Here is a 17,834-nt window from a genome sequence, read left to right as displayed (position 1 = left end):
GGGTTTTACATCTCTTAGCTTAACGTCATATCTTGCAATTAACCAGCAAGCTAATGCAAGTCTCTTAACCATGCATTAGTAGGATGAATTATGTAACACACTAATTAAATAAGATAATATCTCTCCACAAGTATTACAATATTATTATTCTCACTTATTAAGGATGCTCGCTTAATGATAATTATGAAACCTGAAAGGTTTGGTTGCTCTAAAGATTTCTAAAGAATCTTTTTCTCTTATCACAATCCTGTTGGTCCCAAGTCAGTAGAGTCTCATGGGAAATGTGAGAAATTCAAGACAATTCCCAGAGTGTCCTTTGAAAATTCAAGTTACTAAGCCCAGCTTGATATGCAAGACTGTAATCCCAGCACTTGGAAGTCTGAGGCCAGAGAACAACCTAGGCAATTTAAAGAAGGAGGAAGAGGAAGAAGGGAAGATGGAGAAAGATAATGGGTAGGGGAGCCTGGAGAGTAAAGGAAGGGAAAGGAGAAATAATAAAGAAGAGAGAAAAACAATAGAAGTAAGCCCTGGAGCTTGTACAGGGTTATAGAGCTTGTTTCTTTTATCTTGAATGGTCACACAATTTCACAGCAGAAATTATATCTTACTCATATATCGTACGTACGGAAGGCCTGTGCGCTCCTTACACGAATAGTTTTATGGGGCTAGTGAGAAGGCCAATGGGTAAAATGCTTTCTATACAAGCCTGATACCTTGGGACCTCTTCTACACACACACACACACACACACACACAGACATACATAGACAGACACACATAGACAGACACACACAGAAACACACACACAGACTGACACACATAGACACACACACAGAGACAGACACCCATAGACACACATACAGATACATACATATTGACAGACACACACATACAGAGACACATATAGACACACACAGATACACACAGACAGACAGACACATAGACACACAGAGACACCACACATACACTCTGCTACAACTGTTACTACTACTACTAATTTTTGAAAGAAATAGTTTTTTATTTTGCATCCATTTCTATAACTCAATGCTAAATAAATGTAGCATATTCTAACCAAGTACAAGTGTTTGTATATTTTGTTTTGTTTTTGTTGATTTTTTTTTAAAATAACATATCTGTTATTCTTTACAACAGAACTTCAACTTAGTTATTTTCCCAGTACAAGTAAAGTAAACACCCACAGGCCATCCAAGACTGCATAACTGGTAATATGAGAGACTGAGATTTATCAGCAGGTGGTTCACCTCTGGTTGGGTCATCTTCTGCTTGAGCCAGCCTTTTCTTTAGGCCAGCCTTTCCTTGGTCTAGCCTCCACTGCTTGGGCCAACATCCATAGACAAAACTTTCCTTTGGGAATTTGATTTCAAATTGTACCACAAATGTAAACCCACCCTGAGGTAGGAGGTCTGTGGTCTTTATTTAAAAGTCAGTAAGGACCATAATAGTCATAGACAACTGGGAACCCTCATTATTAAGACTTCTTAATGCCTTTACACAAGGTGACATTTCCACCAGGAATTTATTTCTCAAACAAAAAAAGTGAGTTGAAAGCCCTTTTAGCCTCGAGAGAAGCTAAGTCTGACAGTCTTTTATTTTTGTGGCATCTTCCATAGATTTTTTTCCCATGTATCCAGTGGTAGGAATTCCACTCTTCTCTTCTGATGGCAGTCTCCATCAAGAAGGGCCTTGGTTATGTATCTCAGATACCTGGCAATTAAAGTTATTTCCTGGAATATTTATTTGGCCTTTTGTAGATTCTTAGTAGGTACTATTTTAATGTACTTACTTATTGTAGACTAACTAATGGTCAAGTTATTATTCCTAGTGGCCAAAAGCTACTTTATTGCTTAGGACATAAACTGTAGCAAGAGAATATATTTCAAAGAGTATGATTTCCCAATAGAGCTCTCTACCCCTATGAGGGTTTTGATGAAACAGACAAGCCTTTCCCCTTCTTTCTAGCTTCCTATTCTTTGAAACCATCTCTTTTGTTCTTCCTTTTTCAAAGAAGTCACCTACAGTTAGACTTCAGCAGAGACTGAAACATGCACAATGTTCAAATTTCAGCCTCCAAAATGATTTCCTTTGCTGTTTAAGGTGTCTGAAACCTTGAAATATAGCAATGTGGGTAAAGGAAGCCACCGTTCTTCTCATTCTACTATACTGTGGATGAGGAAGCCGAGACAGTTCTTTTATGTCTGCCTTTATGGTCTTATCCCTGTATGCCTCTGCCAGTTTGTCATTTTTATTGACAGATCAAAAAAAGGGGAAGCATTTTTTCAGTATTCCGCATGAGTGACACAGGACACATGTCTGATGAGTGCAGTGTTCACCACTCGTCTTTAAAACATCCTGACTCCATAAGACTGCTCTATTCCCCAGCCATCCTAGCTTGTTATTACAGCCCCTGGCCCAGGAACCCTGACTGTACATTTCTAGCATACATCAAACACTCCGTCAGTGCAGCCCACGTTTGTTCCTGCACCTATTATTCTGCTGGAAAGCTCTTATTTTCCCAGTCCATCACTTTTCCATTGTTCTTTGGGATGAACACTGTCTACAATCATTCTTCGAAAGGTCACAGAGACACAATGGCTGCCGATGTCCTAAACTAAAAAAATTCATCATTTCTGCCTAGAATTTATTGTGTACTTGGTGCTGATAGAATTAATTGATTGATCTTCCATGGTACAACATAGTTCGGGCTTCTTTTTCTTTTTTTTTTTATTTATTTTTTTATTCTTTTTTAATTAAAATTTCCAACTGCTCCCCGTTTCCCATTCCCCTCCCCCTCCTCCCACACATTGCCCCCTCCCCCTACTCCCCTCCCCCATCCCTGCTCCTCTTCTCCTCCCCCCAGTCCATTCCCCCTCCCTCTCGATACTGAAGAGCAGTCCAAATTCCCTGCCCTACAGGAAGACCAAGGTCCTCCCACTTCCATCCAGGCCCAGGAAGGTGAGCATCCAAACAGGCTAAGCTCCCACAAAGCCAGTTCATGTATTAGGATCGAAACCTAGTGCCATTGTCCTTGGCTTCTCATCAGCCTTCATTGTCCGCCATGTTCAGAGAGTCCAGTTTTAAGAAAGAGCTTTAAATTTAAGAGCTCAGAAATGTTTTAAAAATTCTCCTACAATTAGAATCACAAAATGATGATGCAGGTTTTTATATGCATGTAAATATTAATTTGTCTACCAATTATATCAAAGCAGTCATTGAACACTATATATGTATAGATATGTATGTATATATGTGCACACACATACAATCACACTCACAGATGCTCTTTGACTTATGATAAAACTATATCCTAAACTAAAGACACTTGTAATATACCTAGGTTGATAAACACCACAACTGATCCTTAAGCAGTCTTAGGACAAATGTTTCATTTAATTTGTTGTTGGAAAATCATCCAAAACTAGGCCAATAGTGAAAATGCTGAATAGCTCACATAGTTTATTAAATCCTTGGCTTAAAATTGGAATCACCAGTGTGTTAGCACCCACCATGAATGTGTGTTAAAAGACAGTACTTATTAAATGTATACCAGCTTTTCCCTGTGATAATGGTGACATCATGAGTTCTTGCCATCATCTCAAGGACAATGTATATGGATATGCATATTTGGTAGAAGAAGGGTGATGACCGAGGAAATATCTCAGGCCTATGCAAGCTATAAAACTGTAGGGATTGCCCTCTTTCCAACCACGGGGAACTAACTAGCTCTTTATTTTCTATATTTTGTTTTGAAATTCATGAGAAAGAAGAAATTAATTTATGTCATATTTAAAATAATAATAGACTAAGATTTACCAAGATATACAAAACCCTGTATTTTCAGCAATCAAGTAGGCAAGGTGTAGAGGCAGGCGCTGACATCAATTTATGAACAGATAGAAAACAAAAGTGGCCAAAGCAAGGTTTGCCAAACACACTAAACACACCAAGCACTGCACTATGTAGTCCAGCAGAACACCTGCGATTAGAGACCTTCGCTTCATCTTGAAGCATTGACACAGGGAGTCAACCTGATGAAAGCCAGCGTGATTTCTGCCCCATAAGCTTGTCTCTGCTTCTGTCTGTGAGGTACAGGATTCAGACCTGAAACAATTTGATCCCTCTTTTTACCAGCTCTCTACATGTATAGCATGCTTGGCATTGCCAAAGTGGAACCCAGAGCTCATGTTTGTGCTGTGCAGCTGTCATCACTCACAGTCCCCTCATCTATAACATGAGGTTATTACTAAGTCCCATGTGGGCGTCATGAATATGTATGGACATACATAAGATAATAAGATTAAAATATGGGATTAGTGTGTAAAGGCTATAATAGGTTAAGTCTACCACAGAGGACTAGAATGCTTTGCAATGCAGTACCAGAAGTGCAACACCAGAGTTCTTACGCTTCTTTATGTATCTTGCTGCTATCATGGTTACATTATTGCTATACTTGTGTTAGACCACGTGGTCAGGTTCAAACTCAGCTGAGCTAAGAGCGAACCTGTCACTCTCCACATGTGTAAAATAAAAGGTGAAATCTCTCACTAGATGAGCGGGACACACCTTTGTGGGCAAGGGTGTCCCTGAGTCTTGGCACTGGTGCCTTTTCCCACCAGTCAACACGCATTTCCCATCGACCCCTTTGTTTCTGGTTTAATTCCATGAGCCCGAGCGAGAGTTTTACCGGTAACCATTATTGTCTCAGCACTCCTACCTTGGTGCTATGCCCATTAAATCATTGGTTCATATTGCGGCTCTTTATTAATTCTGTGACCTTAGATTTATTAACTTCTTGGTCTATAAAGTAAGAACTCCACGGGGTACTGAAGAAACATTAAATACAAAAACCCTAAAGACAATCACAGGAAAATTTTACACATTGAAAAACAAAACAAACAACAAAAACCCTTTAGCTGTTGTTCAGTGTTTTAAGCATTTGTACTTGAATCTCAGCACTGCCCAGAATCACATCACTCAGACCCAAAGAACTAGAAATATCAAAGAGTCAACTCAGTTTGTACAACCCCATTCAAACCCTGGGTCGGTGTTAGGACAGCGCTTGCACCTGGAGAGGGAACAATGCAGACATTGGAAGTTGTGCAAAATAGGCCACTCATGAAAGGGCGGTTCTTTACTGATATATGGTTATCTTCTTCCTTAGTGGAAATAGAGTAAAATAAACATTATAAAAAGAACCTTCCATTAACTTTAATAGACATGGTAGAGAATATTTCAAAGGAAATTCCATATTTTAATTTCTTCCTTTATTAGGTACACCCTTCTGTGGTGATATTTTGCTTATGTTTTAACAAATAAAGTTTGCCTGAAGATCGGAGTGTAGAGTTAAGTCCCTAGAGGTCAGAGAGTGGTGGCACACACCTTTAATCCCAGGACTCAGGAGACAAATGCAGAGGGATCTCTGTTAGTTCAAAGCCACCCTGCGCTACACAAGATTGAATTTGTCTAAAAGAGAAACAAAACTTACACAAAGGTGATTCCAGCTATTGGGATTCCACTCCTTCAATCCCAGCACTAGGGAAGTAGGGAGTAATATGGCTGGGCAAAGAGAAGAACACAACGCGGAGGGAGACAGGTGCTCAAAACAATCTGAGGATGCAGTCTGATGTGCAGTCTGAGTCAGTCAGAGAATACCGTTTGAGGACAGGATTGCCCTTTTGGTCTGAGGATTCAGTAGAGATAAAAGGTCTCTCTAGTGGCTGGCTGGCTGCACTGTTTCTCTGATGTCTCGGCTTTCACCTCCTAATATCTGACTCTGTTTTTTTTTTTTTTTTTTTCTTTTGGTTTTTCAAGACAGTGTTTCTCTGTGGTTTTGGAGCCTGTCCTGGAACTAGCTCTTGTAGACCAGACTGGCCTCGAACTCACAGAGATCCACCTGCCTCTGCCTCCTGAGTGCTGGGATTAAAGGCGTGCGCGCACCTCTGAATTTTTATTAAAAACAATTAGAATTCATGCTACACTCTTCAGCTTTTATTACTTCATGGTTTTGAGGGAAAGGAAACAGCATGATAAAATGATGCAAATTTAATTTAAAATCATTCCCCTGGTTTACCAGCATGGGGACAGTCACCTATCAACCACTTGAACATAGCATCAGTAGGACTTAAATATATCACTGGCTTTAAAAGAGCCCAGTCTCATCCATGTGTGGTTCAACTTTCTTACCTATAATCTGTGGCAGCATCTGGAGCCACCTAAGAGATTAATTAAGATTGAACATATTTATTACATAAACTATATTGCTATATTATTTTACTTCTCACAGAAAAAGAAAAAGCAAATCCTGCAGACAAAAAGGACAATGAGAAATGAAGGTCTAGCAGGATTTCACTCGCTAGTTAACTCATCAAATTCATGCAGAAAACAATTTCCACATCATAAAAGAACAACCGTGTCTATGTCAGATCAAAGCCCTGTTCATTAGGGTCACGTCACCTCTGCCTGATCTGAAAATTCAGATATTGTGTGAAGATGCCCCCAGCACATGATTCGTGCAGGTCCTGGTTATTGCTGCAGATCCTGGCTATTGCTGCAGGTCCTGGCTATTGCTGCAGGTCCTAGCTATTGCTGCAGGTCCTGGCTATTGCTGCAGGTCCTAGGCATTGCTGCCTCTCTCCTAGAGACTGTGGTGCTGAAGCTGAAGCCCAGGTTTTCACTGCACTCAAGTGACTTCACCTACACTCTTGCACTCATTTTATAGTGCCCCTGAGACGTCATCTAAGTAGTTTAATAATGTTTATTCATTTTTTTCATCTATGGAGAACAGCACACAAGGCAGAGAACATCTTCATGCAACTTGACTGATAAATGCTTTTGGTGTGATATAACCTATTCACTTACTAAGTGCATTGATCCACAATAAACAAGGTGATTTTTGTCACACACTAACCAACTCCCCTGATTTGAGAGGCAATGTTCACTTTTAGTTAATGACAATGAACTCAAAGAGTTCCAAACTCCGTGAAGAGGTGATATCTAGACTTTCATGTTCACTGGAGGCATTCCCATTAAGGTAGAAGTCCACTGACTGCCCTCTCCCTCAGACCACCTATCTGATATGCCTAACACAGGAGCCTGGAGCCGTCTCTTTCAGATTCACCCCAGGAGATGCTCATTCCCACACAATAAAGAGTATATTGTGAGAATCACTCATCGGAGGACACATACATTCTCTAAAAAGGAGAGATGAAATTGCCTGGAAAATTTTGGATCTAATGGAAGTTTCAATTTGTCTTGTCTTCAAACTGATGTATTTCTTTGATTTACTTTGAGGATATTTTAATGTCATGCATCCTTCCATCTTATTAGACTAAACAGTTTCAATGTTCTTATTAGTAAGCATACTTCTTTTTATTATGGATTGGTAATTTACCAGTATATATGTTTATCATGTGCGTGCCTGGTACTTTTAAGGCCAGGAAAGAGCATTGGATACCCTGAAACTGGAGTTACAAAGGTTTATGAGCTGCTATGTGGGTGTTAGAAATAGAACCTAGGTCCTCTGGAATAACAGCCAGTGTTCTTAAGCACAAAGAAATCTTTCTAGCTCCCATTAGTAGGTTACTAATATAGTTTTATTCTTTATTTTTGTGTTGTATGTGCTTTTATATAGTATTGGAATTTTGCTGATGGAATTATTCTCAGAACAGACTGAGATTTGTGTACATTCTTTCTAGAAGAAAATGGGCTAATCATTGCAATTCATTCAAAGTCTAGATCACCCTAATTGTATAACATGCATTGCTTGAATATTGCTAAAAAACAAGGTTAATTCATAACAAGTAAGTACTTATAATATCTCCAGAGGCTTCCTTCATTCTCAGCCGTACTGTTTGGGCCTATGACCCACAATACTTTAAAGTGGACAGCTGAAATAAAGATGTGTGTAGTACATTAAAAAGCAAGGATTTAGTACATTTCTAAAAACATTCCAAACTATAGTGTCAGGAAAAGAGAAATTTCCCACGTTCCTTGTGAATTTATTTGTCCATTTCTCTCCGTGGAAGAAAAGAAAAAATCGACACTCTCCATAATAATTGGGTCTCTCAAACATATCTTCCTTTTGCCAAGATGTCACTTCAATTTTTCACACTTCTTCCTGTTTGTTTTGTAATGCAGAGATTTTTCCCCACTTCTTACTTAATGCCAAAGGCTCAGCTACTGCAAAGATCATCAAGGAATGATCTTGAGCATGAGAAAGAGGAACTTGTGTATTTTTAAGGCAGAAAGACCATTGGTTGTGAGCTTTTCTTCTGATTCAAACCTCTCTTTACTATGCACACAGCATTCTAAACATTCTCCTGTGCTGGGCTCCTACCTCTCTGACACTCCAGCCTTCTCTAGACCATTTGACAATACTCAGCCTGGGCCTTGCACCTGGGGAACTACTGAGTAGGAGCAGTTAAGTGTCCTCTGTATGCCTAGACTTGACAGTATGCTTTTCCTCACTGATGATGCATCCCTGAGGGTCTGCCATTATCAGGAGAGCTTGAACAATAAACTCTGTTCAATGAACTCTTCTCAAAGCCATTGACGAGACATTGTTAGATGATACTTTTAATAACTTTATGTTTTTTTTCAATTTTAATCATATTGCCAACACAATTTGGAGGCTCTAGACATGAACTGAATAATGTGACCCTGATTTCTTTTTCCTTGAGAATGTCCCAGACATTTAAATTAGTCTTCCTGTGTGGGAATTGTTCTGATATTAAAGAGCTGGCCCTTGCACCATATTGCCAATAGCTTTCTTCATTGATAAGGAGGAAACAGCTTCATAGTTCAAGATAGACTTGAACTTCAAAATATTTTTCTCACGGGTCCTAACTTGGTCTGTGTAAACTAGTGTGAGAAGGGTGTTACTAAAGATCACTTTCTAAAGTACAAGATCATTTTCATAGAATAAGCCTTGCCAAAACCTTTCAATCATGTAATAATAATGACGGTGGTGTGTTGAACTGTGTTTCTCTGAGCTGGCCATTTTCATTTGCATACATTATCATAATTGATCCTCTTGACAATCTTATGAGAGAGGCATTGTTAACATCTTTCCATGGACCAGAGAAAAGTGACGAAGAGATGTTAACTGCTGTTCTAAATTCCTGTGATAATAAGACTCTGATTTTGTAATTTGAGAATTTAATTCCAAGTAATAGGGCAGACTTCATGACTCCTTCCCCATTCCCCTCCATCATCCATTTAATGAATAAACAGCTGGTAAGTAAGTGTTTGTTGACCCAAGGATGATGCCTTAAGATTACTGGCTTTAGGAATTCTCACCCTCTTCTTGGCTAGAGAAGGGCACAGTCCCCATAGGAGATATGAAGAAATTCTGAATTAATCCTCACTGACATCTTACTTAGTTGGACTACACAGCACTGGTGTGTCAGTGATCAAGTCCTTAAGTGACTTTCTAAGAAACAGACGTACAACTGAAAAGAAGGGGTAGGTGGGCAACCAAGTGACCATAATCTTCAATTATTTAGTTATCAACAATGATGAGAATCCAGAGTCCAATGTTTTCTTTTTAGGAGCTATCAGATGAGGTTACTTCACATTTCCATCAAAGGCCTCCACTGCATAAATTAGACTATACTTGTCTAGAATTTTGAAATTAATAAATGTATTTATCTTCAGTTTTAATAAACTTGCTAAATGGCATGTTGCTTGTTTGCAGTGTCCTAAGCAACACGCCAGATATTTCCTATGCTACCTCTGTCTTAGCATTTACTGAGGGACAAGGTGTAACTACATGCTACACTCTGAAATATACTTAAACATTTTTTACTTAATCTTTATGTTACTACCATAGATTTAACCCCTGAGGAATATTTGTGCAAATGTCTAGGATGCACATTTGTATGAAGTAGCTTTAACAAACATATCTCAGTGGTATAAAAAATATGACTTTACATTATAGTATAAGGATCAACAGGCACCACTTTGGCCATAGCTTTTCAGAGTCAATTGTGTACAACAGCAAAAAACCACCAATGGCTCTTCTTCAGTATCTAAAGATGACCTGAGGTAGTTTGGGCATAGTTCTCATTTCTGAAATTAACAAAACACAGAATGAGAAGGCTCATTTCCTTGCTGTAATTTCCTTTGCTGGTAGACTGCTATGTACCAGGGTGATGTGTGGTCAGAGACAGATCTTTAATACTGCTTTGATGTAGGATACCCCTCTGTATGCTATGAATACAACTGGTTGATTAATAAAGAAAACTCCCTTGGCCTGTTGATAGGGCAGAACTTAGCTTGGCGGTAAAAACTAAACTGAATGCTGGCAGAAAGAAGGGCAGAGTCAGAGAGAAGACATGTAGCCCTGCTGGAGACAGACACCGGAACTTTAGCCAGTAAGTCACAGCCACGTGGTGATACACAGATTAATAGAAATGGGTTAAATTAAAATAGTTTGCCAATAAGAAGCTAGAGTTAATGGGTCAAGCAGTGATTTAAATAATATAGCTTCTGTGTGATTATTTCAGGACTGAACAGCCAGGAACAAACAAGCAGCCTCCTTACAACACTGCTTGATATTTACAGAAAATAGAATCCTCCTAACACATTGTAGGAACCAGTTGTTCTCCTGTTCCCTGATAACAAAAGAGCTTTGCCATTGAGTAGAGTGACATGACAGAGAAAATCCCTTAGTTCTGGGGACTGCATTACTTTCCTCTGTGTCCTTAGAAAATCTCACTTACTCTAAGTTTTCTGTCTTTAAAATGTAGAGCTTTGAAGTAGAACAGAGCCTTTACTCAAAGCTTGTCTCTCAACATGAGACTTTTTAAAGTATACTTGGATGAATCCAAACACCCACAAACAACAGGAGATAAGTCAGACATAACTGCAGTGCAGCCCCATCCCTACTTGAATGGCATCAGCTAGCGTCTTTGAGCACATTCACAGAAGATGCTGATTACTCAGCTGACCTTCAGTTTGTGTCTGAGTGGAGTCGTTTACTGTTGACAACTTTGTGTCTGTCTCCTATTCTCATGGAACTAAGTTCATGTGGGTTTTGTGGCTGTCTCCTTTCCTCTGTCATAGGTTTAATGTGAACTCCGCTTTTTAATTTCTCTTACCCACACATTACCTCCCACTCATGATCCACTCACTTGGCACATGTCATTGGCAACAAACACTCATACACTTAAGAGATTTATAGGTTGAAAAAGATAAACTTTTCCTGTTCGTTTTTAAGCATTGCTGTGCATAATTCAGTAATCATATATGCAGATTAAGGACACTGTTGCTCTAAATCTGCTCAGAGGGCTGGCCGCTCTAGGAACCTGCAAACAATGATTCTTAGAACCTGGAGTAACTGGGCTTCTTTTTCCTTAGTGGTTTTAAAAATGTTTTCTATATTATAATTATTTCTTGGTGTGATGTTTTCTATAATTTTTCTGAATGTTTATAAATTTTAAAGATTAATAATGGATGATGAAAACAATAAACAAGTTGAAAATGAAGTCAAACAAATTTTGAAATCTATCTACCCATGAATTGAAAACAACCTATCCTAGTTATTCACTGACACCTGTGCTCATGTTCATGACTTTGATTTGATATTATGATTTACACAGTGTACATGCAATTGCATCGTAAACAGAAACCCAAGTAGCTAAATATATGCTTTTGAGCTAAATCACATTCTACGTGTTTAAAGTAAATACCTCTAATTTTCATAATGTTCAGCAGGGAACACAGAACCAGCCAGACACAGTGACAGTAGAGCACTCTTGAGAACAGGGGCCCAGATAGGAAGTCACAGTCACTACCCCTGAGTCCTTTCTCTCTGCCTACCATCCTTTGTTTTAGATGACAAGAGTGTCACACACTGGATGCCATCCAACCGATATGCATTTCAGATTTACCTTATTTTCCTATGTCAGTACATCAAAATTTTATGAAAACGTTGTTATAGGTAATAACAGTTTCACGAGCTACTTACTTTCTTTCATGAATACCCTAAACTCTTCTCGTGAATTAGTTCAGCTTTTACAAGTTTGTTTGGTGGTTTCTATCATTAGTGCTGTCGACTACATAAAAAAGTCTGCACATGAAGATAAACCATTGTCTAAAGTCTTTCTGTTACCACATGCTCCATGATGTTGAGACTCTTCATCTTGCTGTCATTGGAAAGTAGACATTACAACTGAAACTTCTGAATTGGTATAATTTATTCCCTCATAATTCACATTTGGAACTTCATATAAAATGATGGCTATTACTTATTCAATTTGTGCAATATATAATAATTGCATGCATGTCTTGATAGAAGATATATAGTTATAACTAATCTACATTATTGGTGAAATGATTCAGGTGCTGAGTGACTGACAGACAAAAAACTCATTTTGTGAAAATAAAACATCACAGAAAATACAAAAAAATGAATGTTCTTATGTTTTCTGCTTATATAAACTTCCAATGGAAGAAATCATACTTTTAAATACTACCTGTCTTATGGGATAGCTTCGATAATTGAGCCCCGTCTATTAGAGTGACTTTTAGCAACTCTTCTCACAGTTACTCAGAAACAGTTATACACATGATGTCACCAATCACACAGGAGAAAATGTCACTTCACAGCTCTGCAATCCCAGACCTTCCAAGTAGGAAGATCAAGTTCATTCTTTCAATTGCATGGATTTTGATTTGGTACAATTGTACAATCAACACATAAAGGTTTAAACTGTTGCTGCCATCGATCACAGAGGAAATGTAATCTACAAAGATATTCCCCAAACTGGCACTTTAGAGAGTGCTACTGGAAATAGGTTCTTAGGGCTGGAACTGCAGCCTCAGGAGCAAATACAGTCTCTTTCACACATTCCTGTTAAAGACACTTCTGTGATCCATTTACACAAAAGGATACAATTCTTTAAAGTGTGCTCATCAGAGTCCCTGTGTGCAGGACTTGGGTGGGGAAACTCACAGTACCTCACACCATTTCACTGTAGTTAAAGTGAGTCTCCTTCCTATACCAAACACATTTTTTAAAAAGTATCTGCATACAAATGAGTTTGCTGGTGTCCTCTCTCCTATGACATATACAACAGCTTCATCCTGAGGTTGGAATGATGCACAAAAGATGTGGGAGCCTTGGGCATTCACAGTGTACATTGCTGGAAATAGGTTCCCACGGAAGCACGGGGTGCAGCTGCTGATCAGGGCCCAGAGGAGACCTCACAGGTGATTCCTACTGAGATGACAATAAGCGACCATCTGTTCAAAGCTGTACCTGACAGAGAACCATCAGAAGTTGGTAGACCTTCACTCCTCCCCTGCTATGCCTTGCTCCTCAAGTCACTTGAAATCTCACATTCCAAAGGCATCAGCGGCATGAACACAGCATCAAAGAACCGAGGTTCAAAACTAATGCCCAAGCCTCCTCCAGTACACCAGGGATCCTTTTCAGGAAGAACTTTCAAAGAACTGACCTCCCACCATCCTTTCAGTCCCCACATTTCCTGTCTCTGAAGTGTAGGTAATGCTTTGGAGTAGCAATTCAATCCTCCTGCAGAATGAAACTGTTTGAAAAGTACAGCCATTCTCTCCAAAAGCTCTTCAACCTTCCCATGCATTTGTGTTCTTTGACCACATGCATTCGTGCACACATTAAGTGGATCTCTGTATTAGCTACATTTTCAAACCATTAGCTTGACTGTATTTTTGAATTTCTATGTACTTTCTAAACAACAAAGACAATATGCCAAGAAATTGAGGTCTTTTTTTTCTTTAAAGCTCAACGGGGCTCACTGTGAAAACAGGAAAATGCTTGTCAGAATGAACATTCATGTTCCTTTCAGAACAAATGAAGTAAGTCTAAGCTAGGTGTGTTGATATTGTTCATGTTTGATGTCTGTGGGGTCTCTAATTGTAATGGTAAGGAGAAGAGCAAACAGAATAGACAGCTACCAATCCTTCCTATTTAAAAGGCTGAACGAATTATCTGAGAATAACCACTAGAACACTACTCTGACAGCTACAGCACTACTATAAAGCACCTTTCTTCTTCCAACTATAGCATCTGTTTCAAAGCAGTCATTCTTCCCCTTCTAGACAGAAGTGAACACCAGGCCTACAGCAGACAAAGCAAGCAGTTCTGAGGAACTCCACTGGGAGAGACACATGTCTGGACAAATGTTCTTCCACATTAGAGTTTCAGCTCCACATTCCTTAAAGTGAGAAGGAACTTCAGAATCAACAAGTGGAGATTGTCACCCTCTGTGGATTTAGCCAACATAGTGTAAGCATGTGAGATGCAATTGCTTCATATAAAGAACAGTAACAAAGTTAACAGAAAACCCTGTCACCAGTGACTGTGGTTGTGTGACACTGTGTTGCTCAACAGTATAGCTGATCATGACTAATGTGACTGTCTTCACAGAGGTTTGCAGTATGGATTTTAACCTTTATGCTTGCCATGTGACAATAAGAACTGCTGAATACTGGAAGGAGAATGGACTTCTGTGAGAGTCCTTTAAAGCCTATTCTCTTCTGGCAAGTGACACACAGACAGTGTCACATTCATTTTCAAGTAAGTGAACCATTAGAAGGTGACCTGGGGATCTAGTCCAATAAAATGGCTCAGAGCAGTTATGTAAATGGTTACTAATTATGGAAATTCATTTTTCAAGTCCATCTTGTATCTTCTGTAAAAGTCAAATGCCAACACTGGAGAATGCTCCTTTCTATTTTCAAACCAGAATAACTTAATGTTTTGTAATAAAAGTGTTGACCTTCAGTCTTAATGATATTTATAGAAATTAACACTTTCATAGATAGGGAAGTGATGGTTCTTGCTTTACAGAACTAAAACAAGCTTTGAGTGGGGGCTATAGAGTTTGTATACTCCAATGGCAGCTGCTTTAAAGAGCAAAAGGACTACGGGAGATGCTTACTGCCCTGCGTGCCACTGTGGGTTGGGTTTCCCTGCCACCATTAACTGTTCAATGAATATGTTGACTGGCATCTACCTAAATATAAAGTTTAGAACTGCCCCTTCTTCAAAAGAACACAGAAATAATTATTAAAGCAGAAGGTGGGAGCAAATGCCTAGGACCCAAAGACTGACTTTATTAGCCTGCTGGCACTTGTTGTAGTGTTCAGAAGAGCTCATTGTTTAAGGAAGTAATGGGAAGCAGAACGGATTTCTGTGAAAACCATAAGAATACTATAAATTGCAATGACAAGCAAATCTTCAGAAGAAATAAAACTGAAGTTTAATTTCAGTCTTTCTTGGTTCTGTTCAAGAAAGGCAAAATTTATCAATTTTTGGAGCTAAATGGAGCAGTTTCTGCATGGAAAGAAAAAGCAGGTTAATGCTGGCCTGAAAGAAACATGTACAAGAAACAGAAGCATGGATTCAACATCTTTTAAGAGCGCGTGAGCCTGCTTCCCCCTTCCATCTGAATCTTGTACAGTTGTGTGTCTCTCCTTTAGTTTTGGTGACTTACACAGATAGCGTCTCCATTCATGCGAATTTGAAAGAACCCACACCCTGTGTGTGTTATTTTATTTCACGGAGGCCAAAGGAAAGGGATTGCTGCCAGTAGGGTGCTCAAGGCTTGCAGAATAAATTCAGCCCTGGGCACTGAATCAGGCCACCCTTGTGCTGTGCTAATGGGAAAAGAAAACGAACCCATCACCAACTTTGAGACTACACCCCAGCAGCAGTCACAAAGCACTTCTGTCAGTGCGTTTGAAATCTCCACTAAAAATGGGTCCTCTGTACTGGGGCTGAAATTTTCATCCGCAGCCAAGTGATGGAGCACAGTGCCCCGTTGTTTCCAGCTAGGTTCTCCTCTGCTTCAGTACTGTCTTCTAACTCTAAACACAGCCAAAAGAAGTCACCTGCCACCAAGTCCATTTAAGACTTCAGACAGGCCATCGGCGGAGTTTGGGGACTACTGCACAAGTCTTAGCACCTTCTGCTTTCTCTGGCTCCCTGAACCTTAGAATTCATTCCACGGGGTACTGGAGTTCCCTCGTTACTAGCAGAGGTCTAACATAAACATAAAGCACTCCCTAGGGACATTCCCCTCTCTCCCTACTTTCTCTTTATGGTGTCCTACTTCAGCACGTTTGCCGTTCCTGACTACAGGGCTCTGTGTGTGGGGGTGGGGTGTCTTCATTTTACTCTGAAGGGAAGCTCTTGATACCCGGAGCAAAGCAATCCTAAGACTTTCTCCAAGGGGGCTGGGGGAACTATAGAAGGGCTCCTCTCTCTCCAAAGATCTGAGTCTTAATCACTCAGCTAACCTCTTGCTTAGGTGGGAGGTGCCTCTCCCGTGACCAGCGCAGCCTCCTGGCTTGGGGCCTCACGTTTCTGGACTCACCTGGTGCCGAAGACGAGTGCAGGCAGCAGGGACAGCAGGTAGTGTGCGGCGTTGAATTTCATGTCGCTGTCCTCTGGGGTACTCCTTCACTTCCCGCTACTCTTTTGGCTCCTCTGGTCTGGTTGGTCGCTACTCGCCGTCCTCTCTTCTCAGGAAGCCCTCTCCAGAGACCCACAAATACACTGACAGAGCCTTTGTGAAGGCAAGGACTAGAAAGCGAGTATCTTCAGGAGTGATGTCACCCGCGAGCCCTGCCGGGATGGTCCAGCGCTGTGGTCAGGGCGCACAGCGCGGGTGTATCCGCGGGCGGAGGAAAGGAGCCGCGTCCAGGTCGCTGTTCCGGTAGCCAGTTGCACTTGGTCACTCTCGTGCGCACTGAAGCAGATCTCCTCTTCCCAGTTCCCACTGAAGACCAGAGGGGAGGGCGGTGGCAAGGACCAATCTCTTTCTCCAGTAATTGAGCTGCCGTGCTTCGCAGAGTGAGAGACAATTCGCTGGGAAGGACTCCAGACTCTTCAGGGTCCGGAGCAGACCAGCTTGCAAAGCTTTTGCAGAGATGTTGCTTAGAGAGTAAGCTTAAAATACTGCGCTGATTAGATGCATAATGGCTTGCCTGCTGCGGGCGGAGAGTAGCAGCAGCCGCCAGTGCAGACCAGAAGCTGGCTCTTACCCACAGGAGGTTAGGAGGTTTCTATAGTTGAAATGGGCCGGGACTAACACAAAGTCCGCTACTCTTGGTTCTGGTGCATACGGTTTTTCTCTTCTCTGGTCTCTGCGCCTGTCAGCTGCTCAAGGGTATGCAGCTGGCTGCCCAAGTTCATGCACCTTCAAGGATCCTTTTCCTGTAGGCAAACTCCTTAGCAAGATCACAGAGACAATTGTTATTAACTCTATGGTAGGGGGAGGAAGCAGAGGACTCTGGATGCCACCGCATTTTGTGAAGTTTCTAAATGTTGTATTCCAAGCACGGAGTGTTTAACAAGCTTTATTTAGGGATTTTTGTCAGAAAAGGAAAACAGCACAACTTTAAAGCAATCTACCATTTTGAAAAATCAGTTTTAAAAGAAAGCCGACTTCACCTACAGAGATGTGAAATTCCAAGGTCTTCACGTCAGAGGTCGTGTGTGTGTGTGTGTGTGTGTGTTATAAGAAAGTGGGCATGACATTCCTCTCAAGAGTCAGTGTACTAAAGTAAGCACTACAATTTTTCTACCAGAATGTGAGAAAAACAGGGATTGCCAGTGTCTTGACGGAGCTTTTATTTCCTAAACAAAGAACTAGGTATCTATCCCAAGTCCTATGACAGCCTAGCTGCTTCTGTGAATGTCACAACTGAAGTTTGTCTGCACTAAGAGTCAGGCACATGCAAGTTTCAGAGGATGAAGGGCAGTAGGTACTGTCCCCAAGGCTCAGTTGATGACCCGTGTTCTCTCCAGGCAAGCTATTTAGAAGGAAA

The 17,834-nt window shown here is 40.5% G+C and overlaps 1 protein-coding gene across 1 annotated transcript in view; it reads right to left on the bottom strand.

Moving 5' to 3' along the window:
- The window catches only part of LOC130875937 (leucine zipper protein 2-like), a 351,484-nt gene extending 334,389 nt beyond the window's left edge, over positions 1-17,095 (bottom strand). The window contains exon 1 of the mRNA XM_057772254.1: positions 16,379-17,095. Within this exon, the coding sequence (XP_057628237.1) occupies positions 16,379-16,440 (62 nt within the window). The 5' untranslated portion in view covers positions 16,441-17,095. The remainder of the gene's footprint in view (positions 1-16,378) is intronic.
- Between the last annotated feature and the right edge of the window lie 739 nt (positions 17,096-17,834).

The sequence above is a fragment of the Chionomys nivalis genome, chromosome 6 (genome assembly GCF_950005125.1).
Source record: "Chionomys nivalis chromosome 6, mChiNiv1.1, whole genome shotgun sequence".
NCBI lineage: Eukaryota > Metazoa > Chordata > Mammalia > Rodentia > Cricetidae > Chionomys > Chionomys nivalis.
This window is presented reverse-complemented; position numbering and strand designations above follow the sequence as displayed.